Source organism: Hevea brasiliensis, chromosome 9 (genome assembly GCF_030052815.1).
Source record: "Hevea brasiliensis isolate MT/VB/25A 57/8 chromosome 9, ASM3005281v1, whole genome shotgun sequence".
NCBI lineage: Eukaryota > Viridiplantae > Streptophyta > Magnoliopsida > Malpighiales > Euphorbiaceae > Hevea > Hevea brasiliensis.
The window spans coordinates 73,528,653-73,549,785 of record NC_079501.1 but is presented as its reverse complement, the minus strand read 5'-3'; the positions used below and the strand labels follow the sequence as shown (position 1 = coordinate 73,549,785).

General features: G+C 27.9%; 1 protein-coding gene across 1 annotated transcript; it reads right to left on the bottom strand.

Moving 5' to 3' along the window:
- Nucleotides 1-11,646: 11,646 nt before the first annotated feature.
- On the bottom strand, nt 11,647-13,628 carry LOC110672309 (probable xyloglucan galactosyltransferase GT14). The gene has a single exon (XM_021835046.2). It carries the CDS (start codon nt 13,373-13,375, stop codon nt 11,810-11,812), a length of 1,566 nt encoding a protein of 521 aa, XP_021690738.2. The 5' UTR covers nt 13,376-13,628; the 3' UTR covers nt 11,647-11,809.
- Between the last annotated feature and the right edge of the window lie 7,505 nt (nt 13,629-21,133).

Genomic DNA, 21,133 nt, shown 5'->3' with positions numbered 1-21,133 from the left:
TTGAAGGGTTGAATGAATATTTTGATATCTCATGATATAGAGAATATTTGATGCTAAAATTTTTACTGATATTGTATAGGGATGTCTTAAATATATGGTTAAAATTTGGGATTTATCTGACGGTTAGATCATTATATATAAATTTGAATGCACAAGCTGCCAGATTGGGTATTAATGGTTTGTGGATTTAAGATTTATTATAGGAGTTTAGTTCAATTTAAAGGGAAATGCTGTTGAATTTTTATTGGATATTTAATTTGGGAAAGTGAAGTTATAATTGATTATGATTATTATGGTTCTAGGAGAAATCTTGAAGAATAACAAGCTCAAGTTTAGTTTCAAAAAGGTTAGTGCTAACTCTTACTTCTCTCTTCTTATTCCATGTTAGGAAGTTAAAGTGAATGAGAAATTGTTAAGAAATTGAATAAAACACTTATGTAGGAGTATGTATGAATTGTGGCAGCAAAGAGAAGGTTAGGGTTTGGATGGTTTAGTTGCAATTAAGTTTGTATATTAATGTCAATTAATGTATACATATGAATTGGAGTTGAATGGAGTTGAATTTTTTTTTTTTTTTTTGAGTTTGCATGAGAATGAGATTTGATCAATTAGGGTTGGAATGAAAATTGGAGATATTGTGTTTGAATGGTTAATTGGAGTTCTAATGGTCAATTAGTGACCATTTGATGAAGTTTGACCCTAAATTGGAAGTAATTGTGGCCTTGAAATTGAAAGTGGTGTGCTGCCTTGAATGCCATGCAGGTCTGGATGTGAGTCCAGCATGTTTGGGCAGCTATAACTTGAGTTGTGTAGGTTCAATTGGTGCAAGGCCAATTGGAAATAAAACTAGACACATAACGGCACAACTTTGATGAAGAAACCCTGCCCAGAAAACCAAAACAAGTTGACTTAAAAATTACCCTAATCCGGGTGACCAACATGCTATCCCTGGAAAATGACCAAATGAACAGTATTTGTTTAAATGGTCATAACTCAGTGTAGAAAAGTTCAATTGATTTGAAATTTTACCAGCTGAACGCTGAGACATAGCGTACAACTTTCATGAAGAACACAAATCCAAATTCTGACCATAACCTAGTCAAATTGCCAACCAAACTTAGGTTACTAAATCTGGCAGAACCAAATTGCTCAGAAATTCTGGGTACGGGTCAATCCGACCAGTTATGGTAAAATGACTATAACTTGAGCTACAAAACTCCAAATGGAGTGATTTAAAAAAAGAAATGTAACTAGACACAATAAGGAACAACTTTCATAAAGACAATATTGCCAAATTCCTACTGTACAAATGACCAATGGAACAGTAAACTTAGTGCTTGAAATCTGAAAATTATGAATAACCAACACTAAGCTTTGAAATGGTATTGGCAACCAATACCAACAACTTTAGGATGCAAAATGTGATATCTTGGTAAACTTAGGTTCAATACATTTACTATGTATTAAAAAATCAATAATTTGAGTGAATAGTAATGTGAATAGTAATACAAAGACACAAAGTGTAAAAACTAAATTGGTAGAGGAAATTAAGGCATGAAATTTGAAATCCATGAAATGCTCATGGATTACTTGGAATAGGTAATTGAGATTTATACTCCCAACACCAATGTAGTTCATAATATATTAGCAATACAACTTGAAGTATGAAATGTAATTTACATGAATATATTGTTAAATATATAAATGAGATTAAAGTGCCATTTGGGATTTAAGTTCCCATCAAGAGAGAAAGGAAAAATGTTTTGAATACAATGGTACATGTAAACTATTTTTTTGAATTGTGATCAATATGAATAACATAATGAATGAATAAATGAACCATATTAATATATGAATGAGACATTAGTTCTCATTATTGTAGAAAGGAAAAATACTTTGAATACAATGGTATAAAAGAATAATTGATGTGAATTGTGATCATATAAATGATCAAATGAATGTATAAATTATAATTGAAATTTATCATGAAATAATGAAATCATAAAATACAATATATTAATATTTAATGATATTATGTGCCCTTGTATTGCCTAGACATGTTTGTCAGATTGGATAATTTGGCATGCCAATAGGGTATTGTTTTAGCAGTACTGCGAAATTCATGGCTTTATGCCCATATTCATGGCTTTTATGCGCGTATTCATGGCTTTTATACTCGTATTCATGGCTTTTATACCCGATTATGTATTATCATGGCTTTTTAGTCATACTGACTGCATACATGATTGACGTTCCGCATCCCATGGTATGACGGCCCGAGGCACCGCGGTGTCCAATGCCAACGACTCGTTATCCATTTTAGTCAGCCTGTCATAGGTTACTTAGGCAGTCTAATTTATTAAAATAAGTTACGAATATTAGCAATTAAAAATACTAAAAAGCAAATAAATGAGTAAGAAATTCTAAAATAAATTAGATTAGCTCTAAAAATTTATTTCTTAGAAGGGTCTGAAGTAAATTAAATTAGTTCTAACAATTTTAAATATTTCGAAATGATTGTAACAATTTAGAAAGTATCAAGGAAGTGATAAAAAGACTAGTAGAATAATTATAACTTAAATAACATTATAAATGTGACTTACATAAGAATATAAGCATAAGTTTAAATTTTATATTATTCGTATCTGGTACATTATTAATGCAAACTTCTGAACTGAGCACCTCCAAAGAAGAACATGGCAGGATAGAGGATAGTTAACATTAGAAACTAAATTAATTATAAATCTAAATTTTTCGAACTATGGTTTATTCCTACCTTTATTTGTATAATATTTTCTTGCTATATTATTACACCACTAAGCAGCAATGCTTAGCACGATGGATTTGTTTCCTCATGCAGGTACTGAAGTTAAAGCCCAGCAAATACTAAACAGAGATTTTGGAGTCTGATCTGCAAAGTGTTCAGGGTTGTCACCTCCTCAGCAATGCATGTAGATAGGGCCCATATAGATCATATTATGTATTTTGTACATTATAATTAGTTATTTTTTGTGATGTAAACTATGAATTGTATGTTGAAATATAAATTATGAAACTGTAATTAATTTATAGATCATGTAAATTATGAATTTATGTAATCAGTCTATAAATCATGTAAATTCATGAAACTTGAGAACTTATATATATAAATTGTGCATGAATGAAAATGCATAGAAATAAATATGAAATTGAGATATATAAATGAGATGTGAATAATGAGAATAACTAATGAGATTTTTATTGTAAAATATTATTTAAATTTTCAAACAGGTGAATAGTAAAACACGTCAAACGATAATAAAATAGGGGAAACTCCATTAGTTTCTCCATCAAAAAATAATCAATATTAAATATAACGAGAATAAAATTTTTAAAGCAATAAAGTAAGATAAGTTAGGGTGCTCCGGTACTGAATGTAGCACGCCTTGCTCGGCTACACTGTAGTCGAGTGAGGGGTGTTACACATTTGGCTCTCATATCATGCTCCTTCCACTTGTCCAAAGTGTTATGTTCCTCTTGAGTGGCCTCTAGAGGTAAGGGACTAGGAACCTTTGAGTCTATAACATATCTAATATGTTCTAGGTTCAGGACAAGTTTTAAATTTCTTAGCCAATCAGAAAGATTAGGTCTCGTCAACCTATTGTGATCAAGTATGCTCGCAAGGATATTGGATGGTGGTGGTTGTTGTGTGCTCATTATTATCAAAAAATTAACTACAGAAAATAACTAGATTAATTAGTAAATATATCAAGTAATTAACTAAAATTATTATGGTCTTTAAATCAAATTGGTCCTCCTACTAACTTGGCAAATCCTACATTTCAAAGTAGGAAACGAAAATCCTAGTTAGATAGATTTCTAATGGGTGATTGAATTCTTATAGTCTTATTGATCGTCCTCAGGCACATCCATTATTGAAATTACAATAAATTATAAGTGAGCAACTCCCTGTCCATCACATCTCATCTGAGGTTCAATCATTTATCTAGCCTCCAATGCTCAAAATCTCTGGCACATCCATTATTGATTTATCTTGCATTTGTTAAGTTGATCCCATTGAGCCAGTAAATATGCAAATAATTTTAATGTCCTCAGGCACATCCATTATTAGCCATCAACTATTTACATATTTACAACATCTCATGCTTAACAATTATTCTTAAAAAAATCTCTTAAATTAAATGCATCATATGCAAGTATTTAAAATTTCTTAAAATAATTACCTCAATAGAGGGCCCATGATATAATTACTTTAATTATACCATTTCTAACTTAATCATTTGTTGGGAAGATTTAGTGGTCGGCTTAATTACTATTATGGTCTCACTTTGCACATTATCCAATTAGCATGCATATATCATATAGTTGCATACATTCCCATACATCTCATGCATACATGGATAAATAATTAATATGGTATGTCATGGACTTTCTAAGGGATTCAATTCTGAGCCACCAAGAATTGAATTAGGGCATTCCTAGGTGCATTTCATTCATTCATTTTACAAGAGTTGCTGAAGGAGTACATAATCAACACTTGATCTTGATTTCCTCCCACTGGTTCCACAAATACTCTTGACCTCCTTGATCTTCTTGTAATCCAATTACATTGTAATCATTGGCATACCAAGGCGAATTTACAAGAATATGGACTTTAAAATCCTCAAATAAATTGAAATTACAATTCAAATTATTACAACATTTATAATACATGCCACTAAAATAAAATTAATTATTTTACAACTAAAAGAAAAATAAAAGAATTAAATCCAATCACATTGGTCTTTTATTGTCCATGATCATCCATCATGCATATTAAAATTTAACAATTAAATAAAATATACATACTAAAAAATTAAATTGAATATCATATATTCAACAAAAAAATTCAGATTTGAATCTCATTCAAATTAATTTAAATTTAGAAACCCTTTCCAAATTTAATATCTTGAAAATATTTTTCAATAATTAATTGTGTGATTAAAATTCCTAATTAAATAATTTAATTAAGTATGGGCCTAATTATGAGTCTTCAGATATACAACAATTGCATAAAGAAATCCAAAAACCCAAGCCCAAAACAAATCACACCCTTAGGGTGTGAATCACATTCATACCGCCACCCATGATGCACCTCAACATACATGCCGCCACACATATGGCACCCAAACAGCTTTAGATCAATCCAAATTTAATCCAATCATACAATTAAATCTCATATTCAATCCTAATGGCACATATAGTGGCTCTGATATCAATTGAATTAGCGAAAGCATAAAAATTGGTGCATTGGAGCATTAAATTTCAAAAATTTTCTTCTAGGGTTTCATGCATTATGCCACATCTCTTTTGTGCCTAATTAATTTTAATGCTCAATTGCATATTAAAACACTTTTAATATGTATTAGGATCTTCATTTGCCATTTAAGATTGTGAATTAACAAATTAATTCAATTAAACCCTAATTTGAAAGATAAATTTGGGCACTAACCTCTTTGATGCACTATGGATGCAATTGACACCTTTAGGAAGCTCTTAGGACCCCAAGTGTTGTCCCTATAGCTTGTCCACACCAAAATCACTAATGGCAGCCCCAATTTTGCTTCTCAAGCCTTGCCAACCAATTATAATTTGGGATTTTGCTTTTAAAGAGATTATATGTGTGTATAAGACACTAGAAACAATTTTTAGCAATTTTAATTCAAAGGGAATGAATGATTTCTCTTTGAATTGATGAAGAAAGCAAGAAGAGGAGATGGGAGAGAGATGCCACCACCTTTGAGAGACAAGAGAGAGTTATTTGTTTTTTCTTTTCTTTTCCCTTTTATAATTAGGTCAAATAATCACTTAAACCCTTTGCCACATATCACCACTATATTGCATCTTATTTTTAATTGACTTAATCACATTAAGCAAAGTGTCAAAGCTAGACTTAATATTGACTTTGATCACCTTGCATGATAGGAAGACAAATGGCAAACTTATATGGTGCCATGTGCCACCATCTCATAGTATCACATGTCACCATGTAAAATAACCAAATTACCCTTATATTTTAATTTTGAGTTCTCAACCCAAAATCATTATTTCTCCTCTTCTAATCAATTTATATCAAATATAAATTAATTAATTCTCCTCTTTTAATCAATTTATATCAAATAAAAATTAATTAATTAATCTCCATTAATTAATTTCTCACAATTAAATTCATATTTAAACATTTTAAATATAAATTGAACTTATACTGTATATCCAATAAACTAGATTTGATTTCAAGCCATGCTAGAGACTTTGCAATCTTATTGCAAACCAAACATATTTAATTAATCAATTAAACTCTTTAATTAATCAATTAAATCACATTTAACTTGGTGATTACCTTGTGTATGTGTGTAACTCACTAGGCTCATCACTAATTGGCAATGAGATATGATATTAACTCTTAATATCATCAGAACTCTTTCTTACCATAAATGATTTCTCTGAATCATTTTAGGCATCTCATAGACCATGGTTGACACCTAGCATAGCGTGTCATGGCCACCCAATCAGTAACAAGGAATACCTTAAATGAACCTATAATCATATGTTACCATGCACTAGAATCTCTTTGTTACAAAATCTCAATTCGAGCTGGAGTCATGGTTAATGTCAAACCCCATTTGCTATGAACATTATGTTCTCTTTTAATTCCAGTTCTTGATTAATTAGATTTTCTTGTCAAAAATTCTTTTCTGACTAAATCTGTTTTTCTTGGCCAGGAACTTCAAATATCAAGAACAATTAAATGAACATCGGATTTTATCCCTATTTACTTAGGATAACAGATTCCATCTTGATCAACACTTATCTCTATATATAACTAGTAGGAGCCAACACATACCCATATACCCATACACAGTATAAGTATGAAAGCAGTATCAAACTCAAACCACCCATATACAAGATAAATGTGTTATCTCAGGTCTAAAGATTATATGCACTGATATGATATATGACAATGCATTGACAAGAGTAAACTCCATGTGCTTGTCATATGCGTCACTAGTTCTGCCTACTTATCATGTATAAGTGCCTATCATGTTTGTTATGTGGCATGAGACTCACCACTCCATCTTATTTATATCTCATATAAATACCTTGGGAACAAACATGATTACAATCTTTCTAGATAAGTCATGTCCTGTGTGAAGTATCCTCGATTGTGAACCAATTTATAATACTTTGTACTAGAAATACTATCACTCATATTTTTAACAACTTAAGAATAAAATTTCTAACAAAATATCAATGGAACTTTTCTATTTCACATAAATACATTATGTAAACAGAAAAGTGAAATTGTCATTTATTAATAAAATATGTACAAGATACATACTAAATGATATGCTCTAGGGCATACTACTAACAGTTGGATTTCAAAGAGCCAAAGTATGGGGTCGACTCCTAATATTTATTATTAATGGGTACATGAGTAGCTCTAATTTATCCTCTCATATGAGGTTTGTGTGATTTGTTTGTTTGGTGCATTTTCATTGATAGGACTACACTAGAAATAGATAGTTATAGAAATTATAACCATAATCAATATCTAAACTCTCTGAGTTGAATACTCATTTCTGTTCAATATTTTTCCCTTGGCAGGATGAGCATTATTCTTTCAGAGCCTAACTACATTTTTCTCTGCAGATTATGATATTGTTTAATAGTTTTTACTGTGTTTATTTATTTATTTTATTGTTAGAACTTCATAGTAACATTAATAAATATTGTATTGATGGATATAAATAAATTGATTAAATATATTGGATATTAGAATTGAGCTAAACTTTCCAAATTGTTGTGCTATGTGTTGAGCCGAGTTGGACTCCTTAAATTGAGTTATGTTATTTTATAATAATTTATATTGCATGACGGGCCCTGAGATTGGACTGATTATGGGGTTGGGAATAGTAAGACTCATTATGAGTTTCAGGAGCTTTATGTGGCCCATGTACCAATGTCGGTTTGGCCCACGGGTTTGGGTCATGGCACCAATACTTTACATCCATAAGAGAAAGAAATTGCTATTATAAAATTAAATAGTTCAACACACAAAATGAAATTCAAACTAGTCTAAAATGATCAGAGAGACTAAAATATAAATAAAACGTATCGAGACTAATTAATACACTTTTGAAAATAAAGGATTAAGTATATAATTTCATTAAAATATAAAGATTAAATGGTAATTTTTCATAAAAATATAAAAGAATTTGTTTAGCCTAAAAATTATATATACATAAAATTGATAGCTAGTGTTTTTTTTAATATATTTTTATAATTTCCTCTTAAATGTTGAAGAAAAATTAAAGAACCAACACATGAATTTAAATACATGGATCTAAACGCATGTTCATACAATCATAAGATCTCCACTATATTTATTTCACTAGTCTACCTTATAATCACATAATACCTTATTTACAGAATAGAAATGCTCCAATTAAATATTGAATAAAAGAATCTCTAACAAGCCAAGAACCAAGAAGCCAAAACACTTGCACTCTTTCCTCTTATGGCCATTATTTCCTTTTTGAAAATGGTGCATATCCTACACATTTTTTTTTCTTGTAATTTTCTACAAAAAAGTGTATCAAGGGAATAGGCCTTTTGTCCTTATATAGTTTTGTGTTGCAACTCTTGGTTATATTGCAATTCTTGGTTATATTGCATGGAAGATAAGGTCACCTTTGGCCAATAGCTATGTCCTTTAGCAAAGCAATCAGCCCATAGATAAAACCATGTAACCTTTGGCTTTATATGATTTTGCATGGTTGCGCCTTGCAGTTATATGCTTTTGGATTTTGGTTCTTCTTCTTTTTATTACAATAACTAATCACATCGACCTGGTCTATATTTCTAACATCTCTCACTCACACATGATAGGATAACTCTCATTTCAAATTCTACAAATTTCATACTTTAAAAATTGATCATGTGGCCAATGAATACTTTGAGAGCTCATTACTATATACCTGTTAGAATAATATAGCATCTCGACTAATGAAGCTTAGAGTAGATGCAATATGCAATGCCCTAAATCATTTATCACATTCAAATCTCTTTCAATCTCATTCACATATTTTGAGTTCATAATTATGTCCTTATCGCAAATATAAATATAATTGGCCAGCTTATGAACACAAATTAATGAAATAATTCCAATGATCTTCCTCTTTTCATTATACTTTTAACTTTAATTTAACTCGCTTTTCTAGAAATACCACTCTAGATTGAATCTTTCATAGTCTTTTGGCAATACTCTAAGATAGCAATCATTAAACTAAGTCTTGAGTAACTAATTAGAGTCAAATGGTACTAGGTAAAGATTGCTTATAATCTTTAAGGTCTAACACAATATCAAGTAGAGATCACACTTATATTCCACTAATGGACACAAATTGCACATGTGGTATGAATCACATGCTTTGGTATTTACTCCTTTCTCGTGGAGGTATGTCTTTATTAAATACTATACAGATAATAGTTCAAACACCCAAATGTCCAACTTTGAGTCACTTATCTAATCTTTCGCATCAGAACTCACATTTGGTGTTCAAGACAGATAATGTGACTTAAATCACATATAGTCAATACGATTACTTAGTTTATAATGACCTTAGTTCCTTGTCTTTTTTCCAATGCAACATTTCATGTTATAAGCTTTGAACTCTTTATACTATTATCACATAAATAATAATAAGCTTATAATTATCTCATCCCCATCCACCACTAAAGCTATGGAGGCAATTGCTTGTGTGAGAAGGCCAATCCTTTTATTTGTCCAATATATTTCTCAAGTTCTAATATATGTTCCAAACAAATATACACACATATGTATATGAATCAACAAAAAAAATTTAGGCATATGAACATGTTTAGGAAAATACATAATACAAATACAACAAACATCTATGCAACCCGAAGATTTAACATGCATATTGTAAATATCTTTTACGATAGATTACCATATTAGGCACAGATGTGTACTTCATGTTCATCTCTTATCTTATAACGACATCTCTAATAATTATACTTAATATCAATAAGCTTTTAGATACCTTAGTATCCTCTTAACTATTTGTCAATGTTAATCAAATTTGTATATACTAACCAACCTAACAACACAGCAAATATAATTGCATTAGCATAAGGGACTTTTCCCATTTGCTCTCTTTTTTGTAAATTAAGAATGAATGAATTAAGGCAATAGAAGAAGAAGTGGATTCTAAGAAATCAAACCAAGGCATATGAGGGATATACTTATTTTACAATCACCTCTCTCTTTAACTTGTGGAGTAACTATAAATACTTCCCCCTCGATCTTAAAAAAATGATGAGGAACGTGTGCACAGCTTGATTGACATGGTTGAGATTTATAAATTGACTTATCAATATTTATGTTACTTCTACTATGACCAATAATATCAGTGGATTCACTACAAGTGGTATTTCATAGTTAATAGGATTCAATTTCTTGACAAATGAAATACTCTCCCACTTCGAAAAGAATCCATTTAAGGTTGTATAGCAAAAGCAATCTGGTCCACAATTTCATATATAGAGATAGAACTATACCTATCCCATCCTATTGAGGAAGGTCATTTCTCTTAAAAAGTGAAATCGCCCGATTCAAATTCAATTACTATGCCACTATCTTATTCGCCCATAAATACATGTCCTTTTGATTGTTTTATGTATCTAATAATGATATATTTCCTTCCCCTTGGATCTAATTTCCATGTTTTTGAGAAAGATTGTAAACAAAAAATAGCATACCCTTAAGGTTTCAATAATAATTAAGTTAGGCTTTGTATGAGTCCATACGTATATGGAGTTACAATAACTCATTTAGAAGGAACTTGATTAAAAACAAATGCAGTGGTAAGCAATTTATTGCCCCAATAGATAATGGACAAATTACAAATCTTTTACTCTTTCAAGACATATGGGATTTTCATATTGATATATAAATATAAACCAATATGAGACGATATGCAATAAATCCTAAATTCATACACATAAATATCCTATAAAATAATTAACTATGCTGGCATTTATTCCACATTAGACTTAGAATCGAAAGTTCACTATATTTCCGATCATCATCTAAAATTCTAATGTGCAATAAGTTTAACATAATTAATTACATAAAGAACTACAATATTAAATTACTTAAATTTAAGATTAATCAACAATATATTCAATTTCTAAATAAAACAATGAAAATTTTATATTCATATCATATATATATTCACATCAAATAAATAATTTAATTAAATCTTAATCCAATTAGAGATAAAAAAAAATTCTAAAACAAATATAGAAGGTAAAATTAATTTTCAATTAAGTCAATTAAAACTAATTTCAATTTAATTCATATAAATATTAATCCGGGTCAACCCATCATGGGTGACAGGGTCCATATTTCCAACAAATTTCAAGATATATTCACCACATCTATGTGTGAGAAACTCACCTCAAAACTCTCATTCAACTAAAAACTCTCATTTACCAATCAATGAGTATTAGTCTTATTTCTGCGATATTGAAATTGATTTTAGACCGGCACAGTCTTAAATATAAAATCCAATCGGAACCCTATAAGGAAAAATGAATTAAAATAATAAAATAACAGCTACAAATTAATTTCGCAAAGACAAGAGGAAAGAGCTATAATGGATATTTTGCTCTTGTATATATGATTATATCACTTGTTTGCTAACGATTGCTGGAAGAACCTATGCAATAATGAATTAAATTCTGCTCAAGTTTCTCCAACATACCCAGAAAAAGTATACTTGTAATCATCCCCATCCGCAAAACCAATACTAGGATCCCTTCCCTCCCTAGTTATCCTCCTAACTCTCTCTATCCGATCAAGAATTCCCTTGACTGCTAAATCAAATGCATCTTCAGTGGTTCCCATTCTAGAACTGGGGTCTGCATATATAATTCTTGGAATAAGCTTTATAATCTCCTCTCTCAGAGCCAATACCCTATCTTCTGGTATTTTAAGTAAGGTCTCATTTATGCCAGCTTTCCAATCTTTAGCATCTCTCACAGGTATATACACAGAATATTTACTATAATTCTTTGGTAGATGCCACTTATATTGTGCATATGCTGTACCTGGATGAAAGAAAACAGGAATGCACCCTGCCAATATCGAATCAAACATGGATCGCCTAGTGTATGAATCTCCTGGAGGTTGCAAGCAAAAAACTGAATTCTGAAACAACCTCATCACATTCACTGGATTATCACAATTAATAGCACCATTAATACCATAATCACACTCTAACAACTTGCAAAAGTTGTTTGAAGCTATGCATTCCTCAATAATCTTGCCTCTGACAGACCCTAGAAGATCAGGCCTCGGAGCACCAGCAAAAGAAAACAAGTATGGTCTTGTTTGTCTTCTCATCTTATCTTGCCATTGAAACACCTCACTGTCTTTTGAGGGATGAAAACAAGTTGGATATGGTATAGCATAATCATTGTTCCATGAACTAGACTCAATTGCCAACATTGACATGTTATTAGATTCTGGCAAGAACCTAAGCTTGCTACCCCAATCAGACTCATTATCAGTTTGCCTTCTAAAATCCCAAGCAATCCTCCCTGCAACCAAGAAATGGTCTCTACCCAACATTTTCTTCCACTCAGGTTTTTCAACAAGCCACTTGACAAGATCATAACCAGATTGATCTCTCACTGATGTTTTAAAACCCCAAAGATATCTGCTAACATCAAGACCCGCATAAAATGGCACATAAATAGCTGAAGCAAGGGAAGAATCATTGGTTAAGCACTTGTATTTCTTCATCCTAAAGTGGAATATGACTTCCAACAAGAATTGATTAGTAGAGTACCAACTCTTATTTAACAAAATTCCTTGAGAATTTTCTACTTCATGACCCAGAGCAGAATTAACCAAATATGGACAAATGTTATGCTCAGTCCCTCTGTTAATTGACTCACAATTTTCAATCAATTCTTGGTTGAATTGGCTAGGAAGACGATGAATAAAAATGTATCGACCCAAACAAGAATCTTTAACAGATTTTTGTTGCACATTATCCTCTCTAAGATAATCAGATTTCATGGGTCCAATGGAGGTTTCATTGACATTTTCAGGGAGTTGGAGGGATTTCGATTTGTGGGTAGAGATTGAATCTTCATAATTACTGACAGAAACAGAGACCCTTTCTTGGGTTCCAGTTAGAGCTGAATAATCAAAGCAAAACAATACAAAGCAGAAAACAAAGGAGACAAGAATGACCAACCAGAGTTGATTGTTGCAGCAATATCTGGTGACTGGCTTCTCCATCTTCTTTTGATTGATAGGCCTTCCAAAAAGAAGCAGAAACAAGTGTGAAATAATAGTTTTCTTGGATCAAAATGCACAATTCTGGCTGGTAAAGTGGAAGGGAAAGATGAAAAAGAATTAAAGCTAAAGCTGGGTTTGGATCTTGGAATGGATTATCAGAGTTTTTTGTATGGATTCGTGCCTAGCTTTAATTGTGAGGGTTACTTTCCCATCGCAAATTCAGGGTTGTTAATAAGAGAAGGAACTACAACACCCCAAATGTGATTTTTTTTAAAAATAAATAAATAACGTTTTGAATATGGGGAAGCAGAGGCGAGGGGAAAAAAATGGATTTAATTAAATTGAACGATTAATTAATAAAAATTATAAAAAAAATTTCATTAATGAAAATAAAATATATAAATTAATATATTATATTTTATTAATAATAAAATTTTTAATTAACTATAAAATTTTTAATTAACTATAATTTTATTTTAAACGTAAAAATAAATAAATTAATCAATATATTATTTTTTAATTGTGACAGTTACAATTTTTTTTTTTTAGACATTACATAATTTTAAACTCTAAAACATTTACATCTATTTTTTGTAGTGTAAAATATATTTATACATACAAATAAATGAGATTTAAAACAGTTTATCAAATATAAATATTAAGATTTTGAAAAAAAAGCCTTAATAAATAATTAAAAATATAAATTACATAAAGGATTTCTTATATAAATTAATTTTATTAAATTTTAAAATTTAAAATTTAATAAATAATAAATTATTTATATTTTTAATTGATATATATATATATATATATATATATATATATATATATATATATATATATATATATATATATGTCCTTCTTCAATATGAACTAATTAATATCTTTTGCTATGTGATATATTAATTAATTAATATTTTTATCAAATGGATGCCATTTGTGAGTTTATTTATATGTTTCAGTTTTAATATATATTTTGATTGATTGTTTTAGAGAATTAATATCTAATTCAGCCCAAATATAACTGAAATGCTTAATTGTATATATTTATATTTTATAAATAATTATATATAAATATTATTAATAATTAATATTTTTATCACTTTAAATTATTAATTATAAACTAGATGTATTTTCACATCGTATGTGAATTATTATAAAAGTTACATAAATATATTATTTAATAAAATTTTTAATAAATAGTAATTAAAAATGTGTAGTTTATAAAAGTATATTTTTAATTTATTTTATCTTATTTTATAATAAAAGTATATTTTTTTAACTTTTTTTGCTATTTTATGTTAAAAAAATACATTATTATGACATACAAATCTCAAAAATTAAAAAAAAAATAATGCTAAGAAATAATAATAAAAACAATGGGAAGCATCGTTAAATATATTTTTAAAAAAATAAATTTAAACTAAAATATATTAATAAGAATAACTTTTAAAATAGTCATCTATTAATTATTTGTAAATTAATTAAATTCTCATCCTTTATTATTATTTTATAAAAAAAATTTTGATTAAATATTATTTTTTAAATACTTTTAATTAATAGTTTTTTACTACTTTATTATTGTTGCATAATTTTTTTTATGCTAAAAAAATACAGTATTCTAGCATACAATTATTTCAAAATTCATTGAATCTTTTTTCTTTTTATTATTATTTCATAAAAATTATTAAATAAATATAAAATTTCTAAAAATAAATGTAAACACAAAAGTTAGTGTTAAAAATATACTATTTATATTATTTTAATTTTACTTTTATTCTAATTTAAAAAAAAAGTTGGCAAAAAAATTTAAAAGAAAATATAGTTATAAATTTATAATAAAATTGTACATTAAAATAATTGATTCCATTGACAAGAGGCATCAGGCATGTTTGGATTGCCATTGAATATAATTATCAAGTTGATCTAACTGATTATGGGACAAAACTATAATTTGAATTAAAGAAATGAATATTTATTTGTAAAATAAATTATTTCAAAGTTAATTTTTTACGTGAAAATTAATTATAAAATATTATAATAAAATAATTATTTTTAATAATTTAATATAATTATAAATAAAGAGAACGAAATCGTCATTGACTTTGGCTTTGACCCTTTCCATCTAGAAAGAAGACAACCAGCGCAATCAGTGCGGTAGCGTTAGTAACAACCGACGATTTTCATAGCTTATAATCCGGATCAAATGAGACATAATTAGAAATCACAAAAAGTAATTTTTAAAACTATTATTAATCCATTAAAAAGGATGAAATTACAAATATAACCTTGCAAATTAAACTAGGAAAGTGATGCCAGATAATTATTATTTATTTATTCATTTCTCTCTTTTCAGTTAATTAGTCCTATAAGGAGTATTACAAAACTGAATTTCAATTTGTTTCAAACAAATTGATTGTCTTTTTCAAGACTCAGTCACTTGCTATTCCAATATCCCTAAATTTCTATCTAACAAATTAATTCCAATGCAAGTTCCAATACCCATTACAAAAACAAGTCAATTTCTATGAAACAAGTCAATTCCAAAAATTTTAATTAATTAATGAATTTATTAAGAAAAACTATAAATCACAATATCACATCAAAGTTTCAATCTGCAGAAATTAAAATACCCATTAAAAAAATAGAAAAACAATATTAAAGAAGAAAAAAAATGGACAAAATGTTAAGTTACTTTCTTAAATATATGGTATAATTTTGTAAATTTATTTGTATGCTTTAACTTTATATATATTAAAATATATAAATAAACTCATAAAATCATGTCATATATAATACTTGACAAAAAAATATCACATATACTTGACAAAAAAATATCACATATTTAAGCAGTTTTTTTTTTTAAATATAAAATATTTAAAATTTAAATAGTGTAAAATATTTAAACTTTTATTTTAATTAACATCTTATCTTCTTTTAATTATTCGCTATAAAAAATAATTGAAATTTAAAATATAAAAAAATATTTGTTAACATATATATATATATTCACTGAAAAACTATTCATGAAATTTAAGAATGTATTTTTAAAACTTATATTAATATATATTTAAATAATTATTTATTAAAAAATTATTTATGAAATTTAAAAATTTATTTTAAAAACTTTCTTATATTTAAAATTTAAGAATTTAAATAATAATAATTTTAAATATAAAAATTGCCATATGATATATGTGTTTTTTCTTCTGTTTTATTTTTAATTTTATTGATATATGACAACTAATTTAAATAATAATATAAAATAATTGATTAATTAACTTATTTCAAAATTTAAAATTAAATGATGTACTATCAAATAAAAAATTATATCCACTATTATTAGAAAAGTTATATATTAATACTTGAAATAAAATCATCTTTTTATTTAAATATTTTTGAATTTTAATTATTAAAAATATTATCTGATACTAAAAAAGGAATTATCAAAAAAAATAATATTTTTAATTTAATTTTCGGTTAAATTAGAAAAAGAGTGAGTTATTTTTTAAAAAAAATTATATCAATATATATAAATAACTATTCAATGGAAAATTATTTATAAAATCTAAACATTTATTTTTTAATTATAAGAATCACTATATTATATACTTTTTTTCTATTTTATTTATCCTTTTGTTGGTATGTGAAATAAAATCAATTAATTTAAAAAAAAGAAAATAATATATTAATCAATTTATTTCAAAATTTAAAATTAAATTATATAATGTTAAATAAAAAACTATATCAATTACTATTAAAAAATTATGTATTAACACTTAAAATAAAATCATCTTTTTATTTAAATATTTTTGAATTTTAATTATTAAAAATATTATCTGATACTAAAAAAGGAATTATCAAAAAAAATAATATTTTTAATTTAATTTTCGGTTAAATTAGAAAAAGAGTGAGTTATTTTTTAAAAAAAATTATATCAATATATATAAATAACTATTCAATGGAAAATTATTTATAAAATCTAAACATTTATTTTTTAATTATAAGAATCACTATATTATATACTTTTTTTCTATTTTATTTATCCTTTTGTTGGTATGTGAAATAAAATCAATTAATTTAAAAAAAAGAAAATAATATATTAATCAATTTATTTCAAAATTTAAAATTAAATTATATAATGTTAAATAAAAAACTATATCAATTACTATTAAAAAATTATGTATTAACACTTAAAATAAAATCAACTTTGTATTTAAATATTTTTGAAAATTCAATTACTAAAATCTTATCTTATATTAAAAAAATTGTCAAAAAAATATTTAATTAAAATTGTAATTAGATTAGAAAGGGTGAATTATTTTTAAAAATTTGTGTTAAGACCTATATTTAAATAATTATTTAGTTTTATTTTTTAAAACATTGCTTATATTTAAAATTTAAGAGCTTTAATAATAATAATTTAAAAATCACCACATGATATTATTTTTTTTTTACTTTGTTTATCCTTTTATTTGTATATGATAACTAATGTCAAGAAAATGTAAAATAATCTATCAATCAACTTATTTCAAAATTTAAGATTAAATGATACACTATCAGATACAAAATTATATTGATTACTATTAAAAAAATTATTTATTAACACTTCAAATAAAATTATAATTAACTAAAACTTTTATCATTAATAAAATTTTATAATATGATTATAAAAATACAAAATATAGAGAAATATGTATTAAATTATATTATTAAAGTAAAATCATAAATATTCCATGCAAAACATGGGCAAAACGACTAGTTGAAGAAGAAATCAAAGAACAATAGAAGAAGAAAAAGAAGATGAAGAAGAAGAGGAGGGACATTGTCTATGCCTCTTGTCTCTTGAGAAAAAAAAAAAAAAAAAAGGAAAGAGAGGCTTGGGTTTAAGAGTAAAAGTTATGAATTCATACTATGATTTTAACGGTTGAGATAATTTAAAAATGGATTATTAAGATTTAATCAAGGGATAATGTTAAAAAAAAAAAAAAAGTTGATACTGTTTAGGATTGAACATAAGAACCATTGAACATAAATAAGCCTCCTCATCACTAAACCACAAAGTCCTCCATGAAATATATTTATTTGGGTGCAATTTAATTGTATTGGTTTTCTTTAAAAAAAAAAAAAGAAAGCTAGATGAATAGTAAATATATGCATGGCTAATATAAATAAAATTATAAGATATTATTCAATTTATATTTGCCAAAAAAAAATTATATCTCTAATTAAATTATATACATACACTATTTATTCTTCAATAGAATTTTATATAAGATATGTTTCATTTTATTAATGCCATATACTATTTCATCCTGAGTCTCACAGTTTTGTTCCATAGGTGGAATGGAGAACTTCTCAGAAGGTCACCCATCCTAACATTTCTCTCAAGCGAGTACGCTTAACCCCGGAGTTCTGCCAACTCTCCAGGCCATTCCACTAAAAGGCACTTCTAGTGATTAATTTTCTCTATTTTAATGTGTGATTCGATTCATTCTTGTGCCCTGCATTCCACTACCCTAGGTAGTTTCACCATCTTAGAAGCCTGCCGGGAGTTTACTCTCTTATGCCACTCCCCGCCCTCATTAGACCACTTTCCCGGGTCAGGTTGTCACAGGCCCATCAACTTCCGCTTGGTTCGTTGTCACGACCCGATCCTATGGGCCGGACCGGCACTAGGACCTGGGCCAGTATAAAGCCTCCGAGGTCTATAGTAAGCTTTACTGTTCCCCAACCCATGACCAGGCCCACAATTTAGGCCCAACATGCCTATAAAATAATTTAAATTAAACTATTATAATTTTATTTTTGGCCAACTTAACTTAATAATTATCAGAAACTAAAATTAGGGAAGCCCAGCTTAACTCTGTTACATTATTTACAAACTATTTAAAAATCATAAAAAATTTTCATTTATTAATACAAAACTTAAATTCATACAGTCCCTAACAAGATTAATACTACTGCTAGTACATGTGGAGTTCTAAATTACGAATTTAGAGAATAATAATAATAATATTAAGTAATTATTGATAACCTGTGAAGAAAGAAATAGGTTATTCTGAAAAAGGTCTTCTCCTGTAGCCTGAAAAAATAGGGTGAATAAGAGTGAGCGTTCGACTCAGAGAGTAAAATACCAATTTTAAGTACAATTTCTATAGCTATCTAAAGCTAATGCATCATAAGAAGTAGAATGCAATACCATCAAAATTTTCATACACATCACATCATAACAACAAAAAGTAATTTGGAGCACTCACACACCCAATAATGTTCAAACAGTATATATATGGGAGCTGATTCCCTATACAGCTCTCTTAATCCAACCTTTGCCAACGAGTGTCTCTCAAGCCAGACTTTCGCTTGATAAACCAAATGTGGGGGCCAGTGAGATCATCTTGAGCCGTGCCTACCTCGACTTATCCATAAAGGACCGGGTATCAGCAAGTGTCTCTCAAGCCGCGTCTACCCGTCCTTTCCATATCCAATACCACACACCACACGCACGCTAATGCACACACACTCCTCCAAATTACCACAAACAACATCCATGGCACTTCATCAATTGAGAATTCAATATAAAACGTGTCTAGTGTTTAACTACATAGATACATATTTATAAGTGATGCATGGGCATGGATGAACATATAATATTATTGAAATTATAATTAAAATTAATATTTTACTCACAATACACCAGAGACGACTGTAGAGGTTAGATGAAGAAATATGGTTGACATTGATTACCTACATAATTTTATTATGAATTTATTAGTGCTAATTCAAATAAAAAAATAAATTTAAAGAGGCAAACACATCCTAATTTATGTAGAAAATTCGGCAGAGTCTCCCCTATACCTAGGACCTGCCCAACCTATAAAAAAGGTTCAAAAAAACACTTCTATATTCGCAATTTCCACAATCACATCTCATCAATGTCATATGGCCCCTTTTGGCCTTTCCAAATCAGTCAATACTAACAATCTTGAAAATTACATTTTAATCCTTGAAATTAATTTTTTGCAAAAACCACTCAAACGAGCTCTAAAAATTCTAAAATTTTGTCATACAGTTCTTAGCAATATTAAAAAGCTATTGCAAAAGGAATTTCAATTTTCTAATAACCCTTGAATATTTTATGAATTTTTATTCAAGACTATTACTCAATTCCATAAGTTTCCGACCACTAACATGTTCCTAATTCAACTCAAATCAACATTCACATATTTAACTCTCCATTCTCAAGTTTCAACCAATCATATGAAATTTAAATACCCTAAATTTAGATAATCATACATACTCAGATGCCAAAAATCTAACTAAAATTCACATATATATATTTTAAAAATATTTCACAATCACTCAAAAATTCAACAAATACCATAGAATATCTCCAAATAATTTTAATTTCATCATATATTTTTCTTAGAATTTTTTTCCAATTTTTTCTGTTTAAGAAACACTGCATTTAAGCACCAAAAACTGAGAAATAATGAAAATAATTTTACCCAAAGCTTATTTGTGTCTCAAAAATTCCAAAAATTTATGAGGAAGCCTCTGGAAGTTGAATCATCTCCAAAGCCCGCTGGAGTCGCCGCACATGATGGCCGACCGTCGGTCGTTGGCGACATCTGCCAGATCTTATCATACCAAAATGCTCATCTTCTCTTTCTCAGTCCATAGGTGGTCTCGGATCGTCGATACAACAGTCGGATCGTCCTAGATCTGACAAAAAAACTTGAAAAATCTGAAACTTCT